This window comes from Rattus norvegicus, chromosome 12, assembly GCF_036323735.1.
Source record: "Rattus norvegicus strain BN/NHsdMcwi chromosome 12, GRCr8, whole genome shotgun sequence".
NCBI classification, from domain to species: domain Eukaryota; kingdom Metazoa; phylum Chordata; class Mammalia; order Rodentia; family Muridae; genus Rattus; species Rattus norvegicus.
Window position 1 is genome coordinate 24,121,500 of NC_086030.1, and position 24,744 is coordinate 24,146,243.

A 24,744-nucleotide genomic window follows, 5' to 3' on the forward strand; every position below is an offset into this window, starting at 1 on the left:
GAAAAAAAAAAGATTATATGTGTGATTCTTCATACAGTTTCATGCCTTTTGATGATAAGAGGGTAAACTTTGTTTAATATATTACATTATAAAGAAAATATGTACAATTTTATTAGAGGTTGAATATGAATTCAAATATCTGAACTGACCAAACTCAATTATAAAAATGGGTTAAAAACACAAAATTAAAACGGAAAAAGAAAGTACTAAAATCAAGACTGAATTTCTGTTCTCTTTAAATATATGTTTCCATAATGAAGTATTATTCATATATAAACAAAAAAGCATAAGGGTGTACAGCAAATTGTGTTAGGAAGAAAAGGAAACAGTGTTGTTTTATAGAACAGACACAAAAATACGCATTTCATTTGTATGTAAGTGATTATCTTTCTGTTTCTAGAGAAATAGTGTGAAGAATAGTGGTCACTAGAGGCTAGAAAAGTTGTGGGAATGTAATGTGATGGAAAGCGAGGAGACAATAAGCGAGAAATTATGGGGTATAAATCGGTATCATTTGTCTGGGAGTCAGTCATGTTTTCTAGGTTCCTCCAAGGACCATGGACCAATGCTCCAGCTCTACTCTGCAGAACACACTAATTGTCTTCGGCTCTGCCTGACTGTGTTCTACTGCTGTTGTTCCTGTTGTTCATGCCATGGTAACAGAACCTCTAAAACTGCTGGACTCCCTTACTGCAACTGGACTATAATTTATACAATAGTCTCTCCAGGGTGCTTTTTAAGGACTCTAGTCCTGCCACAGATTGTCAAACTTCAGCCTCTCTCCTTGACCCCTTCATAAATTCAAAACCAACACTTGAAGTCTCTTAAATTTTCAAGTTTGGCTTCCAGTATAAGGCCCAACATTGGTCATGTATAAAACATAACTTCTGTGTACTCACACTCAGAAAATACTTACCATTAGATTTTCCCTCAAAATGTAGGTCTCTTCTTCCTCAACACTGGTTTCTCAGCTCAAACTAATCAGTCTCCCAGCAAAGCAAATGATTTACTTCAGTATTTCGAGTAGCTTGTTAATTAAAGCTGACTTTTTGGCCCCAAATAACAAGAACATTAGATTTTTCACATAAAAACATTCAGTCTTTGTTTCCCTCTAAAATCCACAAGTCAATCCTTTGCTCTCTGAACGCCTTTCAATTTTTATCTTTTAACCTCCTCCAGAAAAAAATAATGTGTTTCAACTCTCAATGGCACTTCTAGGCCAAACTTGCAAAGTCCTTACACAACAACAAATCCTAATCAAAACAACATTCTCAGGTATCTCAAAGTAATAACCAACTACACTGGTTCCAGCTTGCCTTAGTATGTAGTGGAAAATGGTGACACTATGTAGATGTACACACAGATGTCAATGTATATATAGCATATATGTATATGATGTACATATGCATATCAATCAGGAAATGAGTATCTTCTGCTGTGAAATCTGTGTAGATTCTGGGAATCCTGGAGAAAGCAGAATATCTCCACTAAACATTTTATACAAGACCCTCTTTCTCTGGAACAGAGAGGGGGGCACTGTTCCCTATTTATGTAGAGGGACCCTTTCAGGATAGATCCTTTCTTCACCAATCTAATTTTGAATCTTCAAGTATATACTAGTTTCTTCTTATCAAATGGTGTTTGTGCCAATAGCGTATGGACACCTGTAGAAGAACCAATCTTCCGCATTTGTATTGGATTCTTATTTTATTCTTGTGGTGACTTCTTTTTCATTCTTGGATTTGAATGGCATAATAATACTACAAAATACTATGAGGACATGATCTGAATCTCAGACATGTTTTTTCAACTAGTGTTTGTCACTTTTAGAGAAGACCTCAGCTGTGAAGCCTCAAGGTACAAAGTGTTGGAATTTTCTCCAGGGGACTGGAAAAAGCTGCCTTGCAATGACTAGTTCAAAGGACTCCTATGTCTGTAACTCTTATAAACCCACAGAAGGGCCCACACATTCAGCTACTGAATGTGAGCACCTGGCTTAACGGCAGATTACGTTTGTGCTCAAAGGAACCCTGACAATGCCCACTTGGATTTTTTTCTTTTTTACCCTGAAGCTTCCTATGCTTCTGTGCAAATTGTTCACCCATGAGTGTTTTGTTTCTTTCATAGACAATGTATACCAGGATGGGGATATGGTGATCAGTGCATTCTTACCACTTTATACCTATCAAACCTCCCAACACACTGAAGGGGCAGAGAACAAAGACGTCAGTGCACGGTAAGTGTCTGCTGCCTGATCTACCTAACCACATTCTCCAGTGTGCACCTTTAACCATCTCATTATTTATTCCCAACAGCACTTCTTCCATCAAATAAGTTTCTCTTTCCATCCATTATCTTCTATTTTTATGGGTTTAGTCTGAGAAGAAAATCAATCTCCAGCCAGGTCCAACACTCCTGTCACACAGGACGAATGATGCAACTTAGAATCTTGTCTTGTGGGATAGGTACAGTTCAGTACTTAGGGTGACAGAACAATGTCCATTCTACAAAGACTTTCCACTGAATATTCCTTCGGTGCACTTCCTAATGTTGGTACAGTTGGGTGGGACTTGCTGATTGTGCCATATTTCTCAGGAGACTACCTATTCTATTTGGTTATTTCAAACTCTTTGAAGACAATTGTTTCCTTGCAGCTGTCTTCCCACACTTTGGTATTACAGGATAGATAGTCTAGGCACTGTGAGCAGACAGCAGTTATCTTTAAATTTTCTCTAGTATCTGAAGTATACCTGTACAGGAATATTCATTTGACGCTAAGGAATGTCACCACAGCAATCAGAGAACTCTTTACTAAAAGAATGAAACAGACTTGCACAGAATTTGAACAGGTGACTTCTGGTGCTGTGAGTAGAGAAAGTGCTACAGAGAGCAGTAATTGTTCCTCCTGTCAGACACAGATGTGTCAAATGTTGCCTTTCTAGATATCTAGACAGAAATTCAACCTACATGCTTAGGATCTCTGATCTTCCTCCACAACTCCTAATTTTTGCTAATATATTTGCCTTCTCCTTTACTTTCTGTCATGTCTGTTTCCATTTTACTATCTGTAATTCTGCCGGTGGCATAATATGCTTGCTATTGTCATTGTGCTATTCTCTTCTTTGACTAGGAGAGTGATTAAGTCACTCATTTTAGACTTAAGTGAGCTTGTTTAATATTCTCTCTCTCTCTCTCTCTCTTTCCCTCCCTCCTTTCCTTCCTTCCTTTTCTTGAGTTTGATATTTTTAATTTATATTTCAAATGTTTCTCCCTTTCCAGGATTCCCATCAATAAACCCCCTATCCTGTCCACCTTCCCTGCTACTATAAGGGTGTTCTCCCTCCCCAACCAGACCCCCTTCCCACCTCCCTGCTCTAACATTTCCCTACACTGGATGATCAGGTCTTGGCATGACCAAGGGCTTCTCCTCCCATTGATACCAAAGAAGGCTGTCTTCTGTTACATATGCAGCTGGAGCCATGAGTATGACCATGTTTAGTCTTGGGGTTGTGACTTAGTCCCCAGAAGCTCTGGTTGGTTGGTTGGTATTGTTGTTCTTATGGGGTTGCAAGCACCTTCATTTCCTTCAATACTTTCTCTAACTCCTCCAACAGGAACACAGTTCTCAGTACAATGGTTTGCTGCTAGCATTCGGCTCTGTGTTTGTCATGCTCTAGCTGAGCCTCTCAGGACACAGCTACTTCAGGCTCCTGTCAGCATGCACTTCTTGGCTTCATCAATATTGTCTAGTTTTGTTGGGTGTATATATATATGGGCTGGATCCCCAGGTGGGACAGGCTTTGAATGGCCATTCCTTCAGTCTCTGCTCCAAACTTTGTCTCAATATCCCCTCCTATGAATATTTTTGTCCCCCCTTTTAAGAAGGACTGAAGCAACCACACTTTGGTCGTCCTTCTTCTTGAGTTTCGTGTGGTCTGCTGCCACACCATTTCTGCAACCACAATATGAACTTTTTATTTTCTAGCATTTCAAATGTTTGTTTCCCCTGTAAGATATGATAGAGGAGGGGCTGGAGAGATGGCTCAGTGGTTAAGAGCACTGACTGCTCTTCCAGAGGTCCTGAGTTCAATTCCCAGCAACCACATGGTGGCTCACAACCATCTGTAATGAGATCTGATGCCCTCTTCTGGTGTGTCTGAGGACAGCTACAATGTACTTGTATATATAAAATAAGTCTTAAAAAATAAAGGGGTGCATTACCATTAAAAAGATATGATAGAGGAAAAGAGTATGCACTCCATCGCTAGAGGTTTACAATGTTCATATTTATTTCATTGCTCCAATATGTGGACCTCAGGAACTGTGAAGTGTGCTTTAGACACAGACCTCTTGGAAAAGACCAGGATCATTGGGAATCCCACACTCAGAATATCTGATTCAGTAGAGCCTGTCTCCTACCATCACTGGTATCTATCTATTTGTCATATTAAAGAAATTAATCAAGTTAATCATTAAAAGAAAAGGATGATTTCTTTTCTCACACACTTTATTGGCAGTGGTAATTATTTGTCCAGAGAAATCTGTTTAATCCTCAGAATATACATACACAGTATACTTGATGAACTTCAATTAAGAAGGATTGAATGAACCCATATGCCATAGCCACATTCCAGAAATTTTACATCTCTCATTTGTTAAAATAAGTGCTCATGGATCCTTAGAAATCTGGTATTTTATAATTTTAAATTAATTGATTAAATTTAATAAAGGAAATGCCTCAAGACATAAACAAATGAATGAATTCAAGTGGAAACCAGGACATAAATCAGTATAAAGGTCCAACAGTGTTCTAACAACCAGTGATTTGTAACTTGATTATCAAGAGTTTCAAACTCTTGGGGGTTCATAAATTCACTGAGAAAGAAAGAAATGAAAATATTGAACCTGGCATCATCAAATTGGAAAGGGATTTACAAGGCAATACACTTGGTCTGTGGAGGAAATGGTAAATCAACTCTTTTTCCCTAATTATGGAATTTAGTCCAGCTGAGGAATTTATTCTTCAAATACAATGAGAACATCATTCCGTTCCAAAACTTTGGATAATACATAACGTAGAGAATCACAGTTATTATCTTACTTATACTTGAAGAGTTGACCTTATCATGAAAGTCCTACATCCAATGCATGGAATGATGTAATATTTTATATATATATATACATATATATATAATAAAATATATATATATTTTTTCAGCTGATATATAATGTACCAGGTATTCAACATTTTCCTTTTATGGTTCTTATCTTAGTAAGAAATTTTTATATAATCTTGAATGTATACTCATACAAAATATTAATGATGTAAAAAAAACAGGTACTAGTAACAAATCATAAATATATTTAAAGAAATTTTTAGTATACATAAAATTGTAAATTCTATTAAAATAAGTTATAAATACTATTGAAGATGGAGTGCTTAGTTTCATGTACAAAATATGAAAAGTAACTTGAATACTTAATACTGCATGATGTAAAATCTTCAATGGCTTCAGTGTTGATTATTATTTAGATACATTTTTCATTTTTCTTCTTCTAGGGATCTTCTTACCTTTATTATACAGCTTTCCTCAAGATCATATTTTTTTAATTTTATTTTTCTTGGATATTTTATGTATTTACTTTCCTTTTTCTTTCTTTCTTTTTTTTTTTTTTTTTTTTGGAGCTGGGGACCGAACCCAGGGCCTTGTGCTTTCTAGGCAAGCACTTATGTATTTACATTTCAAATGTTATCCCCTGTCTGCCCTGTCCCATATCCCCTTCCCCCTTCCCCTGCTTCTATGAGGATGCTTCCATTTCCACACACCCACTCCATCCTTAGTGCACTGGCATTACCATACATTGGGGAAACAAGTCTTCACAGGATCAAGGGCTTTTCCTCCTATTGATATTGGACAATGTCATCCTCTGCCACATATGTAGCTGGAGTTATGGGCCCTCCGTGTGTATTCATTGGTTGGTGGTCTAATCCCTGTGAGGTCTGGTAGGGTTTGGTTGGTTGATATTGTTGTTTCCTGTGTTGTTGCAAACCCCTTCAACTCCTTAAGCATTTCCTCTAACTCCTTCATTGGGGTCCCCATGTAAAGTTCAATGGTTAGCTGCAACCATATTCATCTGTAGCAGTAGGACTCTGGCAGAGCATTTCAGTAGACAGGCACATCTGCCTCCTGTCAAAAAACAGTTCTTGGCATCAGCAATAGTGACTGAGTTTGCTGGCAGCATATGGGATAAATCCCAAAATATGGAGTCTCTGGATGACCTTTGCTTCATCCCCTGATCCACTCTTTGTCCCTGTATTTCTTCCTGAAAGTATTTTGTGCTCCATTATGAAAAGGAATGAATCATCTGCTTTTTGGCCTTCCTTCTTCTTGAACTTCATATGATCTGTGAATTTTTCTCAGGTATTCCAGGCTTTTGAGCTAATAACCACCTAGCAGTGAGTGTATGCCATGTATGATCTTTTGTGAATGAGTTACCTAACTCAGGATGTTATTTTCTAGTTTCATCCACTTGCCTATGAAATCCATGGAGTCATTGTTTTTGATAGCTGAGTAGTACTCCATTGTGTAAATGTACCACACTTTCTGTATCCATTCTCCTGTTGAAGGGCATGCAACTTCTGCGTATTTTAAATAAGGCTGCTCTGAACATAGTTGGACATGTGTCTTTGTTATACGTTGGAGCATGTTTTGGGTGTATGCTCTTCAGTGGTATATTTGGGTCCTCAGTGAGTACTACGTCCAATATTCTGAGGAATTTCCAGACTGATTTCCAGAGTGGTTGTACCAGCTTGAAATCCCATCAAAAATGGAGGAGTGTTCCTCTTTCTCTACATCCTTGCCAACATCTGTTTTCACCTGAGTTGTTGATCTTGGCCATTCTGACAGGTGTCAAGTGGAATCTCAGGATCATTTTGATTTGCACTTACCTCATGACTAAGGATGTTGAACATTTATTTAGACAGTTCTCAGCCACTCAATATTCCTCAGTTGAGAACTATTTGTTTAGGTCTGTACCTCATTTTTCATAGGATTATTTGATTCTTTGGTGTCTGTCTTGAGTTGTTTGTATATATTGGATATTAGCTCTCTATCAGATATAGAATTGGTAAAGAATTTTCCAAGTCTGTTGGTTGCCATTTTGTCCTATTGAAAGTGTCCTTTAACTTACAGAAGCTTTGCAATTTTATGAGGACCCATTTGTCAATTATTGATATTAGAACATGCATCGTTGGTGTTCTGTTCAGGAAATTTTCCCCTGTGCCTATTAGTTTGAAGCTCTTCCTCACATTCTCTTCTATTGGTTTCAGTGTATCTGGTTTGATATGGGGTCTTTGATCCACTTGGACTTGAGCTTTATACAAGGTGAAAAGAATGGGTCAATTTGCATTCTTCTACATGCTGACCTTCAATTCAACCGGCACTATTTGTTGAAAAGGTTGTCTTTTTCCACTGGGTATTTTTAATTTCTTTATCAAAGATCAAGTGACCATAGTTGTGTGGGTTTATTTCTGGGTCTTCAATTCAATTCCATTGATCTACCTGCCTGTCTCTGTACCCATACCATGCAGTTTTTATCACTATTGCTGTGTAATACAGCTTGAGGTCAGGGATGGTGATTCCCCCATAACTGCTTTTATTGTTGAGAAGAGTTTTCATTATCCTGGTGTGTTATCTTTTCCAAATGAATCTCCAAATTTCTCTTCCTAATTCTATGAAGAATTGCATTGGAATTTTGATGGGGATTTCATTGAATTTGTAGTTTACTTTTGGCAAAATGGGCATTTTTACTGTATTAACCTGCCAATCCATGAGCATGGGAGATCGTTCCATCTCCTGAGACCTTTGATTTCTTTTTTCAGAGACTTGAAGTTCTTTTCATACAGATTTTCACTTGCTTTGTTAGAGTCAAATAGTTATACCATTTGTGGCTATTGTGAAATATGTCATTTCCCTAATTTCTCTCTTAGCTTGTTTATCCTTTGAGTAGAAGATGGCTACCGATTTGTTTGAGTTAATTTTATAACCAGCCACTTTATTAATGTTGTTTATCAGCTGTAGTAGTTCTCTCATGGAATTTTTGGGGTCCCTTAAGTGTACTATCATATCATCTGCAAATAGTGATATTTTGACTTCTTCCTTTCAAATTTATCCCTTTGATCTGCTTTTGTTGTCTTATTGCTCTCGATAGAACTTCAAGTACTATATTTAATAGGTGAACAGACAGTAGGCAGCCTTGTCCAGCACCTGTTTTAAGTGGATTGCTTCAAGCTTTGCTCTATTTTGTTTGATGTTGGCTTCTGGTTTGCTGTATATTGCTTTTACTGTTTAGGTGTGGGTCTTGAATTCTTGATCTTTCCAAGACTTCTAACATGAAGGGGTGTTGAATTTTGTCAAATGCTTTCTCAAATTCCAATGAGATGATTATGTGGTTTTGTTCTTTGAGTTTTTAAGTAGAGGAGTATGTTGATGAATTTCTGTATGTTGAAACATATTTGCCTCCCTGGGATGAAGCAGACTTGGTCATGATGGAGGAAAGATTTGATGTGTTCTTGGACTTGGTTTGCAAGTATATGATTGTACTTTTGCATCAATATTCATAAGGGGAATTTGTCTGAACTTCTCTTTCTTTGTTGGGTTTTTGTGCGGTTTAGGCATAAGCATAATTATGGCTTCAAAGAATGAATTGGGTAGTGTTTTTTCTGTTTCTATTTTGTGGAACTGTTTGGACACTATTGATATTAGGTCTTCTATGAATGTCTGATAGGATTATGCACTAAGCCCATCTGACCATGGACTTTTTTGGTTGGAAGACTTTTAATGGCTGCTTTTATTTCTTTAAGGGTTTTGGGACTGTTTAGATGGTTTATCTGAGCCTCTTATTACTTTGTTATCTGGTATCTGTCCAGAAAGTTGTCCATTTCTTCCAGATTTTCCAGTTTTGTTGAGTATAGGCTTTTGAAGTAGGATCTGTTAATTTTCTGAACTCTCTCACTTTCTTGAATTTTGTCTCCCTTTTCATTTATGACTTTGTTGATTTGGATACTGTCTCTCTGCTTTCTGGTGTGGTTTGCTAAGGGTTTATCTCAAAGAACCATCTCCTGGATTTGTTGACCCAGTGAATAGTTCTTTTTGTCTCAATTTGGTTGATCTCAGCTTTGAGTTTGATTATTTCCTGCTGTCTACTCTCTTGGGTGAATTAGCCTCTTTTTCTTCTGGAGCTTTCAAGTGTGCTGTCAAACTGTTAGTCTATGCTTTTTCCATTTTTGAGGCACTCAAAGCTTAACACTGCTTTCATTGTATCCCATAAGTTCGGCTATATTGTGCCTGCATTTTCAATAAATTCTAAAAAGTCTTTAATTTCCTTCTTTCTTCTTTGACCAACTTGTCATTGAGTTGAGGATTCCTCAGTTTCCATGTGTATGTTGAATTTCTGATGTTTTTCTTGTTATTGAAGAACAGTCTTAGTCCATAGTGTTCTGACAGAATGCATAGGATTATTTCAATCTCCTTCTATATATTGAGGCCTGTTTGTGACCAATTATTTGGTCAATTTTTGATAAAGTACCATGCTGTGCTGAGAAGATGGTATATCTTTTGTTTTGGGATGGAGTGTTCTGTAGATGTCTGTTAAATCCATTTGTTTCATAATTTCTGTTAGCTTCATTTTCTCTCCATTTAATTTCTGTTTCCATGATTTGTCCATTGATGAGAGTGATGTGTTGAAATCTCCCTTTCTGTGGTGCACTGTGTTTGTGCTTAATAAATTTTTTATAGATGTTGGTGCCTTGCTTTTGGAACATTGATGTTCAGAATTGAGAGTTCATCTTAGAAGATTTTTTTCTTATGCGGCAAAATACTGGGTCCTATTTATGTAGTCAGTCTGTTAGTCCACGTGTTTTTATTGGCAAGTTATGCCCAATGAATAGTGTTACATGTTATATTTCTTGTTAGAAGAGGATTTACATTTGTGTGGCTATATTCTTCTTGGTTTGTTGCAAGAAGATAACTTTCTAGAGTGTAGTTATCCTCCTTCTTTTGGACCTTTCTATTATCCTATGTAGTGTGTTTTCCTTCTTTGCAGTGAACAATATGTTCTTGATTATATTTACTTCAATGTTTTCCCTATTAGATTTACTCAATATGAAACTTAAAGTTTTGGTTTATCCTTATTTCCTCTACAGACTAACTGCATTGCCTTGTGAATCCCTTTCCAATTTGATTATGCTAGGTTCAATGTTTTTATTTCTTTCTTTCTCAGTAAATACATGAACCCCAAAGTGTTCAAATTTCTTCATAACCAAGTTATAAATAACTAGTTCTTGGAACACTTTTGGAACTTTATACTGATTAGCATCCTGGTTTTCCCTTAATTTCATTCATTTGTTTATGTCTTACAGAATTTTCTTTATTCAAATTTATAAACGTATGTAAAATTGTAAAATACTAGCTTTCTACGATCAGCTCTGGGTGACAAAACAACTCCAGACTCACAAGGAAATGCAGTGCTGTTCACTGCAACAAAGGAAAACACACTTTATATAAAAGGACAGCATTAACTTCTAAGCCCCCACTTGTGTAATGGACAATACACAAGATACAGAATGAGCAAACAAAACATTTTCTCATGGAGTCACAAAACTGTATAAGGACTGTTGAGGTAGAAAAACATTAAAAACTGTATAGGCTCTTACATATTAGCATTTTCGGAACCAAGCATTTAATATTGGAAGCCCAACCGATATTCCACTTCCTGGGGAAGACTATGCCTCCTGCACTCAGCATTCCTCATTCACCTTTGCTGTATTTTATCTTGCTAAGGTGTCACAGCTTTTCACCTGTACATGTTAGCATGTCTATTTCTTATCATGTTCTGAATAATACATACAAGAAACATTATACAAATATGCAGATTAAATTTTTTACATTTATGCATATAGGTGTATGTATACATAGAGAGATATAAAAAGATAAATGAGAACACTTAGTAGCTACCAAAGGAATGCATGTAGATGAAAGAGTATGTAGAATTTGGAATATATAAAATTTCATACTTATGAACCAAATGGCCAACTTGCTTAAAAAAGAGAGCAAAAAACTATTTAGATCTTAAAGTATATTAAATTACATAATCTGAAAACAGAAGCATTGAGGTAGACAAGAAGTATAAGAGGTAGAAAATATCATCAAACACCTCAAATTTCACTAATTCATAATTCCTGTCTCCAGCTCTATACAGGCTTTGAAAGTATAACCTGGGACAAGGGCATAGAACTTTTTTCATTTCATCTTTCATCAGGAACTCTTAGTATGTATTGGTTCAGTCTGGCCTTTCACAACCTACACACTGCCAATCCCTCAAATCACATTGAATATATTTTTCAGTTTTATAACAGGTAGACATCCATGTTAAAGAAAAACATGTAGTTTCTGGTTGTTTCCTGAATGAAATATAGGCTTCTTCATCTATGCTCAAATATTTACAAAGGCATTAGTCCCCATAGGAGCTGCTAAACATGACAAAAACCTGTGACAATGACACATGAGCAATCTTGGGAAAGAAGATGTAGTTTGAACATTGAAGCTCTGAGGGGGTGTGTTCATTCAATATATAATAGTGAATGTACTCAATTGAATGACTCAATGTGATTTGAGATTGTGCTCTAATGATTCCTATGTTTTCTACACAGGATTGCCCCACAAAACTACCAATTTGTGATGGCCTTAATTTTTGCCATAGAGGAGATCAACAGAAACCCCATACTTTTACCTAACATGACGCTTGGATATAATATTCACAGTGCTGGGGCCATTGGAAGTGAGACTGTAGTAAGTTTCCTCAAGTGGCTCACAGGGCAGGACAGACTCATTCCTAACTATACATGCAAAACCAAGGAAAAATCTGTGGCTGCAATCACAGGAACAACATGGGAAATTTCTTCCTTAATTGGCATATTTTTGAGTCTTTATAAATATCCACAGGTGAGATTAGATGCATGAGAAGAAAGGAAACTATTCTCATTTGGTTCCATAATTTGTATACCATGAAAAATCATAAGGAAATGTTTCATTATGCATGATTCAAAATAATAGTATTGGGCTGGAATACAGCACAAATGTCAAGAACAGTTTCAGTACAATCAGGAGGATAAAAGTTCGAATGCCCTCTTCACACTTACACTCATGACAACAAACCAGATACAAGATAATCCCTGTGTCCATGTTATCTTCTACACAGGGCAAAACATATGGAGCCCAGGGATGAAGAGAGACCCTACCTCAGAAGAATATGTGGAAAAAAGTAGAGAACACCTGCTGCCCTCTTTTAGCCTTCACGTTAATACATACTATGTATGCACTGTAGAAGGCTGGTCACACACACTTTTACACACACACACACACACAGAGAGAGAGAGAGAGAGAGTCAATGAATCAGCTGTCCAAATATTCCTTTAAAATACATAACTTTAAAGCTACATACTTTGAGATGTTACTATATTCACATTTCTTCTGATTGAAATGTACATACAGGCCTTAAGATATACACACAGGTCTACAATAAAAGAGAGTATTTCAACTCATTTTCCAGAATCATATCTCAGTACTAGACTTGACTTTAAATAAAAATTTGGATCTCTAAACTTTAAGTGACTGTTTCATATGCAATGTTTCTGTGATTTCCAGAACCTCCTCATTAACGTCTATCCCTGCTTTCATTTTTACAGCTGAGCATTGGACCTTTTGAACAAAGTATGAATAACTCTGAGGAGTTTCCTTTTTTGTATCAGATGGCTGCCAAAGAATCTTCTTTGGCCTTAGGCATGGTCTCATTGTTTGTCCATTTCAAATGGAATTGGGTGGGGCTGGTCATCTCAGAGGATGAGAATGGTGTTAACTTTGTCACAGACTTGATTCCACAAATGGAAAGAAACACAGTCTGTGTAGCCTTCATGGAATTTATCCCAGTTACTCACATGATGGACCTGGAAAACACTTATGAATACCCTATTCGGATTATGAGAAACCCAGCCAAAGTTGTTATCATTTATGCTAACACTGACTCTTCCTTAGGTGTGCTGTTTAGAAGATGGGAATATATACTTCTATGGAGAATCTGGGTTACCACATCACAATGGGAAGTCGTCACTTCTATGAGACATTTAATTCTTGACTCATTCCATGGGACTCTCATCTTTTCAAAACGCCAGGGTGATATTTCTACTTTTAAAGAGTTTGTAAAGTCAGTGAGACCTTCCAAATACCCAGATGACATTTTTCTTGCAAGACTCTGGGAGATTTACTTTGGTTGTGCAATATCTAATGCTACCTGTAAATCATTAAAAAATTGTTCATCTAGAGGTAACTTGGGGTTGTTACCTTGGTACCTCTTTGACATAGCTGTAAGTACTGGCAGTTACCATGTATACAATGCTGTATATGCTGTGGCCCACACCATGCACAAGATGCTTATTCAAGAAATAGACATAGAAGGAATGAAAAATGGAGGCAGCATGGATTTTCCCCCCTTGAAGGTAATGGTTTTTCTTTCGATTCTAGCCAGTGTCACCAATGTAACTTTTTAAAATTGGCCCATATGTACTCTAAACAAATTCAATGGGGATCCTTTTAGAAAACAAGTTTTCTAGACTATTTTACTGACTGGAAGAAAAATCTATCCCTGAGTGAAATTGAGAGTCAACTTCCCAATCATATAGAAATGAAAACCAAGGAACAAAATGTTTCTGCTAAAGGCACTGGCCATCTCATTACCTTCTAACTTTCTTAACAGTAAAAACTCAATCTTTCCCCCACCTTATTCTTATATATGAAAAGGAGTGACAACAGGTTTACGATCCTAAAAATTGTAGAGTACCAGCAAGATATATATTCTTAAAATATCTCATGAAACTGTATCAACTATAGATACTTTCTTTTTTTTATTAACTTGAGTATTTCTTATATACATTTTGAGTGTTATTCCCTTTCCCGGTTTCCGGGCAAACATCCCCCCCTCCCCTTCTTTATGGGTGTTCCCCTCCCCACCCTCCCCCCATTGCCGCCCTCCCCCCAACAATCTAGTTCACTGGGGGTTCAGTCTTAGCAGGACCCAGGGCTTCCCCTTCCACTGGTGCTCTTACTAGGATATTCACTGCTACCTATGAGGTCAGAGTCCAGGGTCAGTCCATGTATAGTCTTTAGGTAGTGGCTTAGTCCCTGGAACCTCTGGTTGCTTGGCATTGTTGTACATATGGGGTCTCGAGCCCCTTCAAGCTCTTCGAGTTCTTTCTCTGATTCCTTCAACGGGGATCCTATTCTCAGTTCAGTGGTTTGCTGCTGGCATTCGCCTCTGTGTTTGCTGTATTCTGGCTGTGTCTCTCAGGAGCGATCTACATCCAGCTCCTCTCGGCCTGCACTTCTTTGCTTCATCCATCTTGTCTAATTGGATGGCTGTATATGTATGGGCCACATGTGGGGCAGGCTCTGAATGGGTGTTCCTTCTGTGTCTGTTTTAATCTTTGCCTCTCTATTCCCTCAAAAGGCTATTCTTGTTCCCCTTTTAAAGAAGGAATGAAGCAGTCACATTTTGATCATCCGCCTTCAGTTTCATTTGTTCTAGGCATCTAGAGTAATTCAACCATTTGGGCTAATAGCCACTTATCAATGAGTGCATACCATGTGTGTTTTTCTGCGATTGGGTTACCTCACTCAAGATGATATTTTCCAGTTCCAACCATTTGCCTACGAATTTCATAAAGCCGTTGTTTTTGATAGCTGAGTAATATTCCATTGTGTAGATGTACCACATTTTCTGTATCCATTCCTCTGTTGAAGGGCATCTGGGTTCTTTCCAGCTTCTGGCTATTATAAATAAGGCTGCGATGAATGTAGTGGAGGACATGTCTTTTTTATATGTTGGGACATCTTTTGGGTATATGCCCAAGAGAAGTATAGCTGGGTTTTCAGGCAGTTCAATGTCCAATTTTCTGAAGAACCTCCACATTGATTTCCAGAATGTTTGTACCAGTCTGCAATCCCACCAACAATGGAGGAGTGTTCCTCTTTCTCCGCATCCTCGCCAGCATCTGCTGTCACCTGAGTTTTTGATCTTAGCCATTCTCACTGGTGTGAGGTGAAATCTCAGGGTTGTTTTGATTTGCATTTCCCTTATGACTAAAGATGTTGAAAATGTATTCAGGTGTTTCTCAGCCATTCAGCATTCCTCAACTGTGAATTCTTTGTTTAGCTCTGAACCCATTTTTTTTTATTAACTTGAGTATTTCTTATATACATTTCGAGTGTTATTCCCTTTCCCGGTTTCCGGGCAAATATCACCCTCCCCCCTCCCCTTTGAACCCCATTTTTTAATAGGGTTCTTTGTCTCCCTGCAGTCTAACTTCTTGAGTTCTTTGTATATTTTGGATATAAGGCCTCTATCTGTTGTAGGATTGGTAAAGATCTTTTCCCAATCTATTGGTTGCCATTTTGTCCTAACCACAGTGTCCTTTGCCTTACAGAAGCTTTGCAGTTTTATGAGATCCCATTTGTCGATTCATGATCTTAGAGCATAAGCCATTGGTGTTTTGTTCAGGAAATTTTTTCCAGTGCCCATGTGTTCCAGATGCTTCCCTAGTTTTTCTTCTACTAGTTTGAGTGTATCTGGTTTGATATGGAGGTCCTTGATCCACTTGGAATTAAGCTTTGTACAGGGTGATGAGCATGGATCAATCTGCATTCTTCTACATGTTGACCTCCTGTTGGACCACCACCATTTGCTGAAAATTCTATCTTTTTTCCATTTGATGGCTTTGGCTCCTTTGCAAAATCAAGTGCCCATAGGTGTGTGGGTTCATTTCTGGGTCTTCAATTCTGTTCCATTGGTCTATCTGTCTGTCTCTGTACCAATACCATGCAGTTTTTATCACTATTTCTCTGTAATACTGCTTGAGTTCAGGGATAGTGATTCCCCCTGAAGTCCTTTTATTGTTGAGGATAGTTTTAGCTATCCTGGGTTTTTTGTTATTCCAGATGAATTTGCAAATTGTTCTGTCTAAATCTTTGAAAGATTGGATTGGTATTTTGATGGGGATTGCATTGAATCTGTAGATCGCTTTTGGTAAAATGGCCATTTTTACTATATTAATCCTACCAATCCATGAGTATGGGAGATCTTTCCATCTTCTGAGGTCTTCTTCAATTTCTTTCTTCAGAGTCTTGAAGTTCTTATTGTACAGATCTTTTACTTGCTTGGTTGAAGTCACACCGAGGTACTTTATATTATTTGGGTCTATTATGAAGGGTGTCATTTCCCTAATTTCTTTCTCGGCTTGTTTCTCTTTTGTGTAGAGGAAGGCTACTGATTTATCTGAGTTAATTTTATACCCACCCACTTTGCTGAAGTTGTTTATCACCTTTAGTAGTTCTCTGGTGGAACTTTTGGGATCACTTAAATAAACTATCATATCATCTGCAAATAGTTATATTTTGACTTTTTCTTTTCTGATCTGTATCCCCTTGACCTCCTTTTGTTGTCTGATTGCTCTGGCTAGAACTTCAAGAACTATATTGAATAAGTAGGGAGAGAGTGGGCAGCCTTGTCTAGTCCCTGATTTTAGTGGGATTGCTTCAAGTTTCTCTCCATTTAGTTTAATGTTAGCAACTGGTTTGCTGTATATGGCTTTTACTATGTTTAGGTATGGGCCTTGAATTCCTGATCTTTCCAGGACTTTTATCATGAAGGGGTGTTGAATCTTGTCAAATGTTTTCTCAGCATCTAATGAAATGATCATGTGGTTTTGATCTTTCAGTTTCTTTATATAATGGATCGCGTTGATGGTTTTCCATATATTAAACCATCCCTGCATGCCTGGGATGAAGCCTACTTGATCATGGTGGATGATTGTTTTGATGTGCTCTTGGATTTGGTTTGCCAGAATTTTATTGAGTATTTTTGCGTCGATATTCGTATGGGAAATTGGTCTGAAGTTCTCTTTCTTTGTTGGGTCTTTGTGTGGTTTAGGTATAAGAGTAATTGTGGCTTCGTAGAAGGAATTCGGTAGTGATCCATCTGTTTCAATTTTGTGGAATAGTTTCCATAATATTGGTATGAGATCTTCTATGAAGGTTTGATAGAATTCTGCACTAAACCCGTCTGGACCTGGGCTCTTTTTGGTTGGGAGACCTTTAATGACTGCTTCTATTTCCTTAGGGGTTATGGGGTTGTTTAACTGGTTTATCTGTTCCTGATTTAACTTCGATACCTGGTATCTGTCTAGGAAATTGTCCATTTCCTGAAGATTTTCAAATTTTGTTGAATATAGGTTTTTATAGTAAGATCTGATGATTTTTTGAATTTCCTCTGAATCTGTAGTTATGTCTCCCTTTTCATTTCTGATTTTGTTAATTTAGACGCACTCTCTGTGGCCTCTCGTTAGTCTGGCTAAGGGTTTATCTATCTTGTTGATTTTCTCAAAGAACCAACTTTTGGTTCTGTTGATTCTTTCTATGGTCCTTTTTGTTTCTACTTGGTTGATTTCAGCTCTGAGTTTGATTATTTCCTGCCTTCTACTCCTCCTGGGTGTATTTGCTTCTTTTTGTTCTAGAGCTTTTGGGTGTGCGGTCAAGCTGCTGACATATGCTCTCTCCTGTTTCTTTCTGCAGGCACTCAGCGCTATGAGTTTTCCTCTTAGCACAGCTTTCATTGTGTCCCATAAATTTGGGTATATTGTACCTTCATTTTCATTAAATTCTAAAATGTCTTTAATTTCTTTCTTTATTTCTTCCTTGACCAGGTTATCATTGAGTTGAGCATTGTTCAATTTTCACGTATATGTGGGCATTCTTCCCTTATTGTTATTGAAGACCAGTTTTAGGCCGTGGTGCTCCGATAACACGCATGGGATTATTTCTATCTTTCTGTTGAGGCCCGTTCTTTGACCAATTATATGGTCAATTTTGGAGAAAGTACCATGAGGAGCTGAGAAGAAGGTGTATCCTTTTGATTTAGGATAGAATGTTCTATAAATATCTGTTAAGTCCATTTGATTCATGACTTCTCTTAGTCTGTCTACGTCTCTGTTTAATTTCTGTTTCCATGATCTGCCCATTGATGAGAGTGGGGTGTTGAGATCTCCTACTATTATTGTGTGAGGTGCAATGTGTGTTTTGAGCTTTAGTAAGGTTTCTTTTATGTACGTAGGTGCCCTTGTATTTGGGGCATAGATGTTTAGGATTGAGAGTTCATCTTGGTGGATTTTTCCTTTGATGAATATGAAGTGTCCTTCCTTATCTTTTTTGATGAATTTTAGTTGAAAATTGATTTTATTTGATAATAGAATGGCTACTCCAGCTTGCTTCATCCGACCATTTGCTTGGAAAGCTGTTTTCCAGCCTTTCACTCTGAGGTAGTGTCTGTCTTTGTCTCTGAGGTGTGTTTCCTGTAGGCAGCAGAATGCAGGGTCCTCGTTGCATCTTCAGTTTGCTAATCTATGTCTTTTTACTGGGGAGTTGAGGCCATTGATGTTGAGAGATATTAAGGAATAGTGATTATTGCTTCCTGTTATATTCATATTTGATATGAAGTTATGTTTGTGTGCTTTTCTTCTCCCTGTTTTGTTGCCAAGACGATTAGTTTCTTGCTTCTTCTAGGGTATAGTTTGCCTCCTTCTGTTGGCTTTACCATTTATTATCCTTTGTAGTGCTGGATTTGTAGAAAGATATTGTGTAAATTTGGTTTTGTCATGGAATATCTTGGTTTCTCCATCTATGTTAATTGAGAGTTTTGCAGGATACAGTAACCTGGGCTGGCATTTGTGTTTCTTAGGGTCTGTATGACATTATAGATACTTTCTTAAATTCATTTTATTTGATCTCATAAAATATGTGGACAAATGCCATATATTAGAAATGAATTTTTACGCCAATAAGACCAGCATCAATATGAATTCAATTTGACAGTATTTTAACGAAGCTTGCCACATACATTTCCATAATCAAGAGCAATTAGCTATGAGTATGCTATTGTTTACTGGCTCCATTCAGTATATTCAGTTCAGGCACAGATTATGAAATGAACCTACTTCAGTTAAGGATGGGTATTCACACCTCAATTAACCCAAATGACAAAAACTCACATAGACATAATCAGAGTGCAAAATATTCCAGATAATTTTACACTGATAACACAAAACCAGATGCCTGTAGACTATCCTCTCATATGCAAAATGTCCATGTAACATAAACTTTGCTCACCAGTGCTGAAAATCATTAGGGTGCAAAAGAAACAGTAGATTTATCTCACTATCCTGTTAAAATACTATTATGGTACTTATGATGCCACTTCAATGTATGTATACACATTTCCCAATCATATATGCATAATGTTATTTCATTTTTTATTGGGATAAATGAATATGTGAATATGACATAATTCAGACTCTTATAAAATTACCATTATGAATCATAAATCTTCCTTAGCTGAACTCCCTGCTGAAGAACATTAAATTCATGAATCCTGGTGGAGATCCGATATCTTTAAATCCTTCAGAGAGCTTGCACATAGATTATGACATTCTGAACTTCTGGGATTTTCCACAAGGTCTTACATATAAAGTGAAAGTAGGAACATTTTCTCCATATTTTCCACCTGGTCAACAATTGTCGATTTCTGAGGACAGAATAGAGTGGAGTATAGGAGTGGAGCAACAGGTGGGTGGAATCTTACACTATTCTGTAGAGAACACAGGTAAAAACCATGTAACATGCCTTGGTGAGACTGATGCCTCCACATAAATTAAAAGATGAATCTAATGATAAAGTGCCAAACTTACTTTCCATGTTCAAGTGTTTCTTAATGTGTTTACCTTTGCAAAGATTAGCAAATTCTTACCAATGTTATGCATAATTCTAATTTTACATATACATATATGTGTGTGTATATATACCTATTTGATAATGTGTAATTTTTTTGTGTACACAATTTGAATCTCTTCATTCTGTGATAAGTAGATAGATAGATAGATATAGATATATTATAGATAATGTGTATTTTAGCAATATAAACTATCATAAATAAATAGAATGAGCATGCATAATATTAAATTCATTATTACCCAATCCTGTAATATACTTTAGTTACCAGGCTAATTCTTTATATCCCAATTTCTTTAATATCCTCAGATTCCTGTCTCTGTATGCAGTGAAATTTGTGGTCCTGGATTCAGAAAATCTCTTCAGGAAGGGAAAGCTGCTTGCTGTTTTGATTGTGTCCTATGTTCAGAAAATGAAATTTCCAATGGAACAGGCAAGTGCATGCATTAAAGATGCTGCTTTTTAATCATGCTTAAGATTTTGTCCTCATAATTAATAGTAATATTCAACAACATAGCTCCTTATTCTAGTCTACATTTAGAGCTTTATATGATTACAAGCTATATTTAATTTGGTTAATACTTGTTGAGAATGTGAAAGGATGCTAACAATAGTTTTTCTAGAGAATGTAACAAGTGCCTTCTAGATACAAATAATTATGTCTAATCTTGTCCAGACTTTTTACCTATATTTGTACCATATTAAAACTTTTAATCTGTCACAAGGTCATCTTAAAAATTCCCAGAACAAATCCTAAAATAGATACGATCTTAATAGACAGTAGATTTCTTTTTAATTAATACAGGCATTCAAGAGATGGCTTAGTAGTTAATAGAAGCGGCTTCCCTTTTAGTGGAAATGGGTGTGACCTCCACTAGTACTATGATGGCTTGAAACTCTTTGTAATTCAAGGCCCAAGGATCTGACACCACATTATGACCAACCTTGATAGCATACTCATTTCTGGCACAGAACAACATATAGTAAAAAAACTCAATCCAAATAGCATGGGTAGTAAAAGATTCATAGGTCTCATACATAACAATATATGGCATAATATTCTTCCAATGTAATATCCTGTTTCCGATTATCTGTAGCTCAAATAAGTAGGTAATAAAATCTGTGTAGATGCACAATTAGGGTTATGTGCAAATTCCTGCCGAATGAAGAAAGCAATGCTACACACATGTGAGAGTTCATCATGGCTTTTTAAAAATGTTTGAACCAAGACATAAGATGACTAAAGGACATCATAAATGTTTCTTAGTATTGTCAGGTATGGCTGAGCATGGAAAAAATACATCATGTAATAATCAGTAAATATTGAATTAGGTGACTAAAATCCACACCCCAAAAATTAATAGGTCAATCTTCCTGAATATCATTGTACTGGCCAGTTTTGTGTATCAACTTGACACAAGCTGGAGTTGTCACAGAAAAAGGAGTCTCAGTTGGAGAAATGCTTCCAGAGATCCAGTTGTAAGGTATTTTCTTAATTAGTAATCAAGGAGGGAGGCCCCCTTGTGGGTGGTAGCATCCCTGGGCTGGAAGTCTTGGGTTCTACAAGAAAGTAAACTGAGGAATCCAGGTTAAGCAAGCCAGTAAGATACATCCCTCCAGTGGTAATGGGGAGAGGATGGGGAGGGGAACATCCATATAGAAGGACAAAGGGAGGGATTAGGGGGATGTTGGCTTGGAAACCGGGAAGGGTAATAAAAATTGAAATGTAAATAAGAAATACTCAAGTTAATAAAGATGGGGAAAAAAAGAGAAAAAAACCCAAATGCCAAGCATGGATAATATAGTTGTGCACCTACCTATAGCTATAATAATGAGGAATCCCCTTTAAAACCATGTCAATAAGCCACAATGTGGATTACCATATACTTTTTACTTATTTATGCATTATCACTGTTACTTACCAAGATAAATATGTAAAGTCACTAAGGAAAGTTTTTATCTTAAAGGGAAAATGCCACTAAGAAAAATTATTTTAAATATGAAAAACAAGAAACATCCCTCCATGGCCTCTGCATCAACTCCTACTTCCTGACCTTTTAGAGTTTTAGACCTGACATCCTTTGGTGATGATCAGCGTGGAAGTGTAAGCTGAACAAACCCTCCCCCACCCCACACTTGATTCTTTTTGCTGATGTTTGTGCAAGAATAGAAACCATGACTAATTCAACCATGTATATATGATAATTATATATATATGTATATATATATTATAAATCACACATGCAATACATGCATGCAATGGTGCACATAATATAATGGTGCATTATATGCAATGGACATGTGATGAAAATCATGCAATCTTGGTTCCATCCTTTAGATGTATGTATTTATAGACATGATAAAGGCAAATATATCCTACTGCTAATATAAAATTCACTTTAACTAGTTCTATTAAATCAGGGGCAAGAAAATATTAACTAATACATACATTTTATATAAATTTTTTATATCTTATCTTGAGAAGTAGGGTAATGAAATAGACAAAGGAAGTGCAGAATACAAAAGAGAAACTCAAAATATCTGTACTTTAACAAACAGGATATATGCCTAATAGGCCCTAAACACTTTACAAGAAATATCCTGCACTTGATGCACACATTCAGCAAAGTAACAAGACACAATATTAACTCAGAAAATGGCTTCTTAAAAAAAACAAACCAATCAGGAAGTAAACAATGGGAACTAAATATACCTGATAATAATTAAAACAATGGGGTGGAAACATCAGTACACTGAAAGATTTAAACACTGAAAAGAAATTGAAAAACCTACCGGAAGGTAAAAATAACTCCTTTCCACTTTGTGTAAATGAATAGTGTCTTTGTTGGGACTGTATTGCTCTGATAAAACGTTAAAATTGTAGTTAAGGGAAGAAATCCTTTCTTTCATGTTTTAGCCCTGAGCTTACCACTACGTAAGGAAATCAGGCTAAAAATAGAAAGCAGAAAGTTGGGGGCAGAAAATTACAAAGAAGACATGGGATAATGGAACTTACATTATTACTTCAGTGTTTGGCCAGGATGCTTCCTGAAGCAATGTAGTATCAATTGTCCAGTAGTAGCCACACCCACACTGAGCTGTCCCATCCCACATCAATCATCAATCAAGAAAATACACCAGAGACAATGCCCAGAACTGAAGGGACCCGGTCAAGCGCTCCCTGCACCCAAATCCCGTGGGAAGGAGAGCTAAACTTTTAGAGGGACAGACACCTCTGGGAAGCCAGAGGAGACTACACTCTGTCCACATTTCTGACTCCAGAATAAAACACCTAACACCATCAGGGACCTCTGTGCACAATGGCCCAGGAAAAGGCAGGACAGGACTTTCTGGTTCCCGCCCTCATGGAGAGCTCAAAAGCAGCCCTCCAGGAGGGACTTCAGGCCTGGGACCAAAGGTAAGACCAACTTATCTGCTCCAAGTGACCTGCCTGGTGGATTCAGGACACATGCCCACGGGAACAGCTGAAGACCAGTAGACAGGAAAGACTACACGCCTGAAAGCAAAACACTCTGTTGCCATAACTGGCAGAAAGAAAACAGAAAAACAGGTCTACAGGGTCTACAACAACTCTAACACACAGGACTATAGGACAGTCTAGCAACTGACAGAACTAGCAGAACAAGGTAACACCAGAGACAACCTGATGGCAAGAGGCAAGCACAGGAACCCAAGCAATAGAAACCAAGACTACAAGCAAACACTGAATATCCAAACATACCAGAAAAGCAAGATCTTGATTTTAAATCACATTTGATCATGATGCTGGAGTACTTCAAGAAAGACATTAAGAACTTAGTTAGAGAAACACAGGAGAACATAAAAAAAAGTAGAAGCCTATAGAGAGGAATCACAAAAAACCCTGAAAGAATTCCAGAAAAATACAATCAAACAGGTAAGGAATTAAAAATGGAAATAGAAGTAACAAAGAAAGCACAAAGGGAGACAAGATATAGAAAACCAAAGGAAAAAACAAGGAGCCGTAGATACAAGCATCACCAACAGAATACAAGAGATAGAAGAATCTCAGGAGCAGAAGATTCCATAGAAATCATTGAATAACTGTCAAAGATAATGTAAAATGGAAAAAGCTACTGGTCCAAAACATACAGGAAATCCAGGACTCAATGAGAAGATCAAACCTAAGGATAATAGGTATAGAAGAGAGTGAAGACTCCCAGCTCAAAGGACCAGTAAATATCTTCAACAAAATCAGAGAAGAAAACTTCCTAAGCTAAAGAAAGAGATGCCCAGAAACATAAAAGAACCCTACAGAACTCCAAATAGATTGGACCAGAAAAGAAACTCCTCCCACCACATAATAGTCAAAACACCAAATGCACAAAACTAAGAAAGAATATTAAAAGCAGTAAGGGGAAATGGTCAAGTAACATATAAAGGCAGACCTATCAGAATCACACCAGACTTTTCACCAGAGACTATGAAAACCAGAAGATCCTGGAAAGATGTCATACAGACCCTAAGAGAACAAAAATGCCAGCCCAGGTTACAGTATCCAGCAAAAGTCTCAATTAACATAGATGGAGAAACCAAGATATTCACTGACAAAACCAAATTTGCACAATATCTTTCTACAAATCCAGCCCTACAAAGGATAATAAATCGTAATGCTCAACACAAGGAGGCAAGTTACATCCTAGAAAAAGCTAGAAACTAATGGCATTGCAACAAAACAAAGCACACAAACATAATCTCACATCCAAATACGAATATAACAGTAAGCAACAATCAATATTCCATAATATCTCCCAATATCAATGGACTCAACTACCCAATAAAAAGACATAGATTAACAAACCAGAAACTCAGTGAGGGC

At 37.0% G+C, this 24,744-nt stretch overlaps 1 protein-coding gene across 2 annotated transcripts in view; it reads left to right on the forward strand.

Moving 5' to 3' along the window:
- Vom2r64 (vomeronasal 2 receptor, 64) overlaps positions 2,037–24,744 on the forward strand; it is a 29,772-nt gene continuing 7,064 nt past the window's right edge. The window contains 5 exon segments of one of the 2 annotated variants that reach the window (NM_001099513.2): positions 2,037–2,236; positions 11,711–12,002; positions 12,746–13,552; positions 19,494–19,724; positions 20,196–20,327. In NM_001099513.2, the coding sequence (NP_001092983.2) occupies positions 2,037–2,236; positions 11,711–12,002; positions 12,746–13,552; positions 19,494–19,724; positions 20,196–20,327 (1,662 nt within the window). 2 annotated transcript variants of the gene reach the window in all.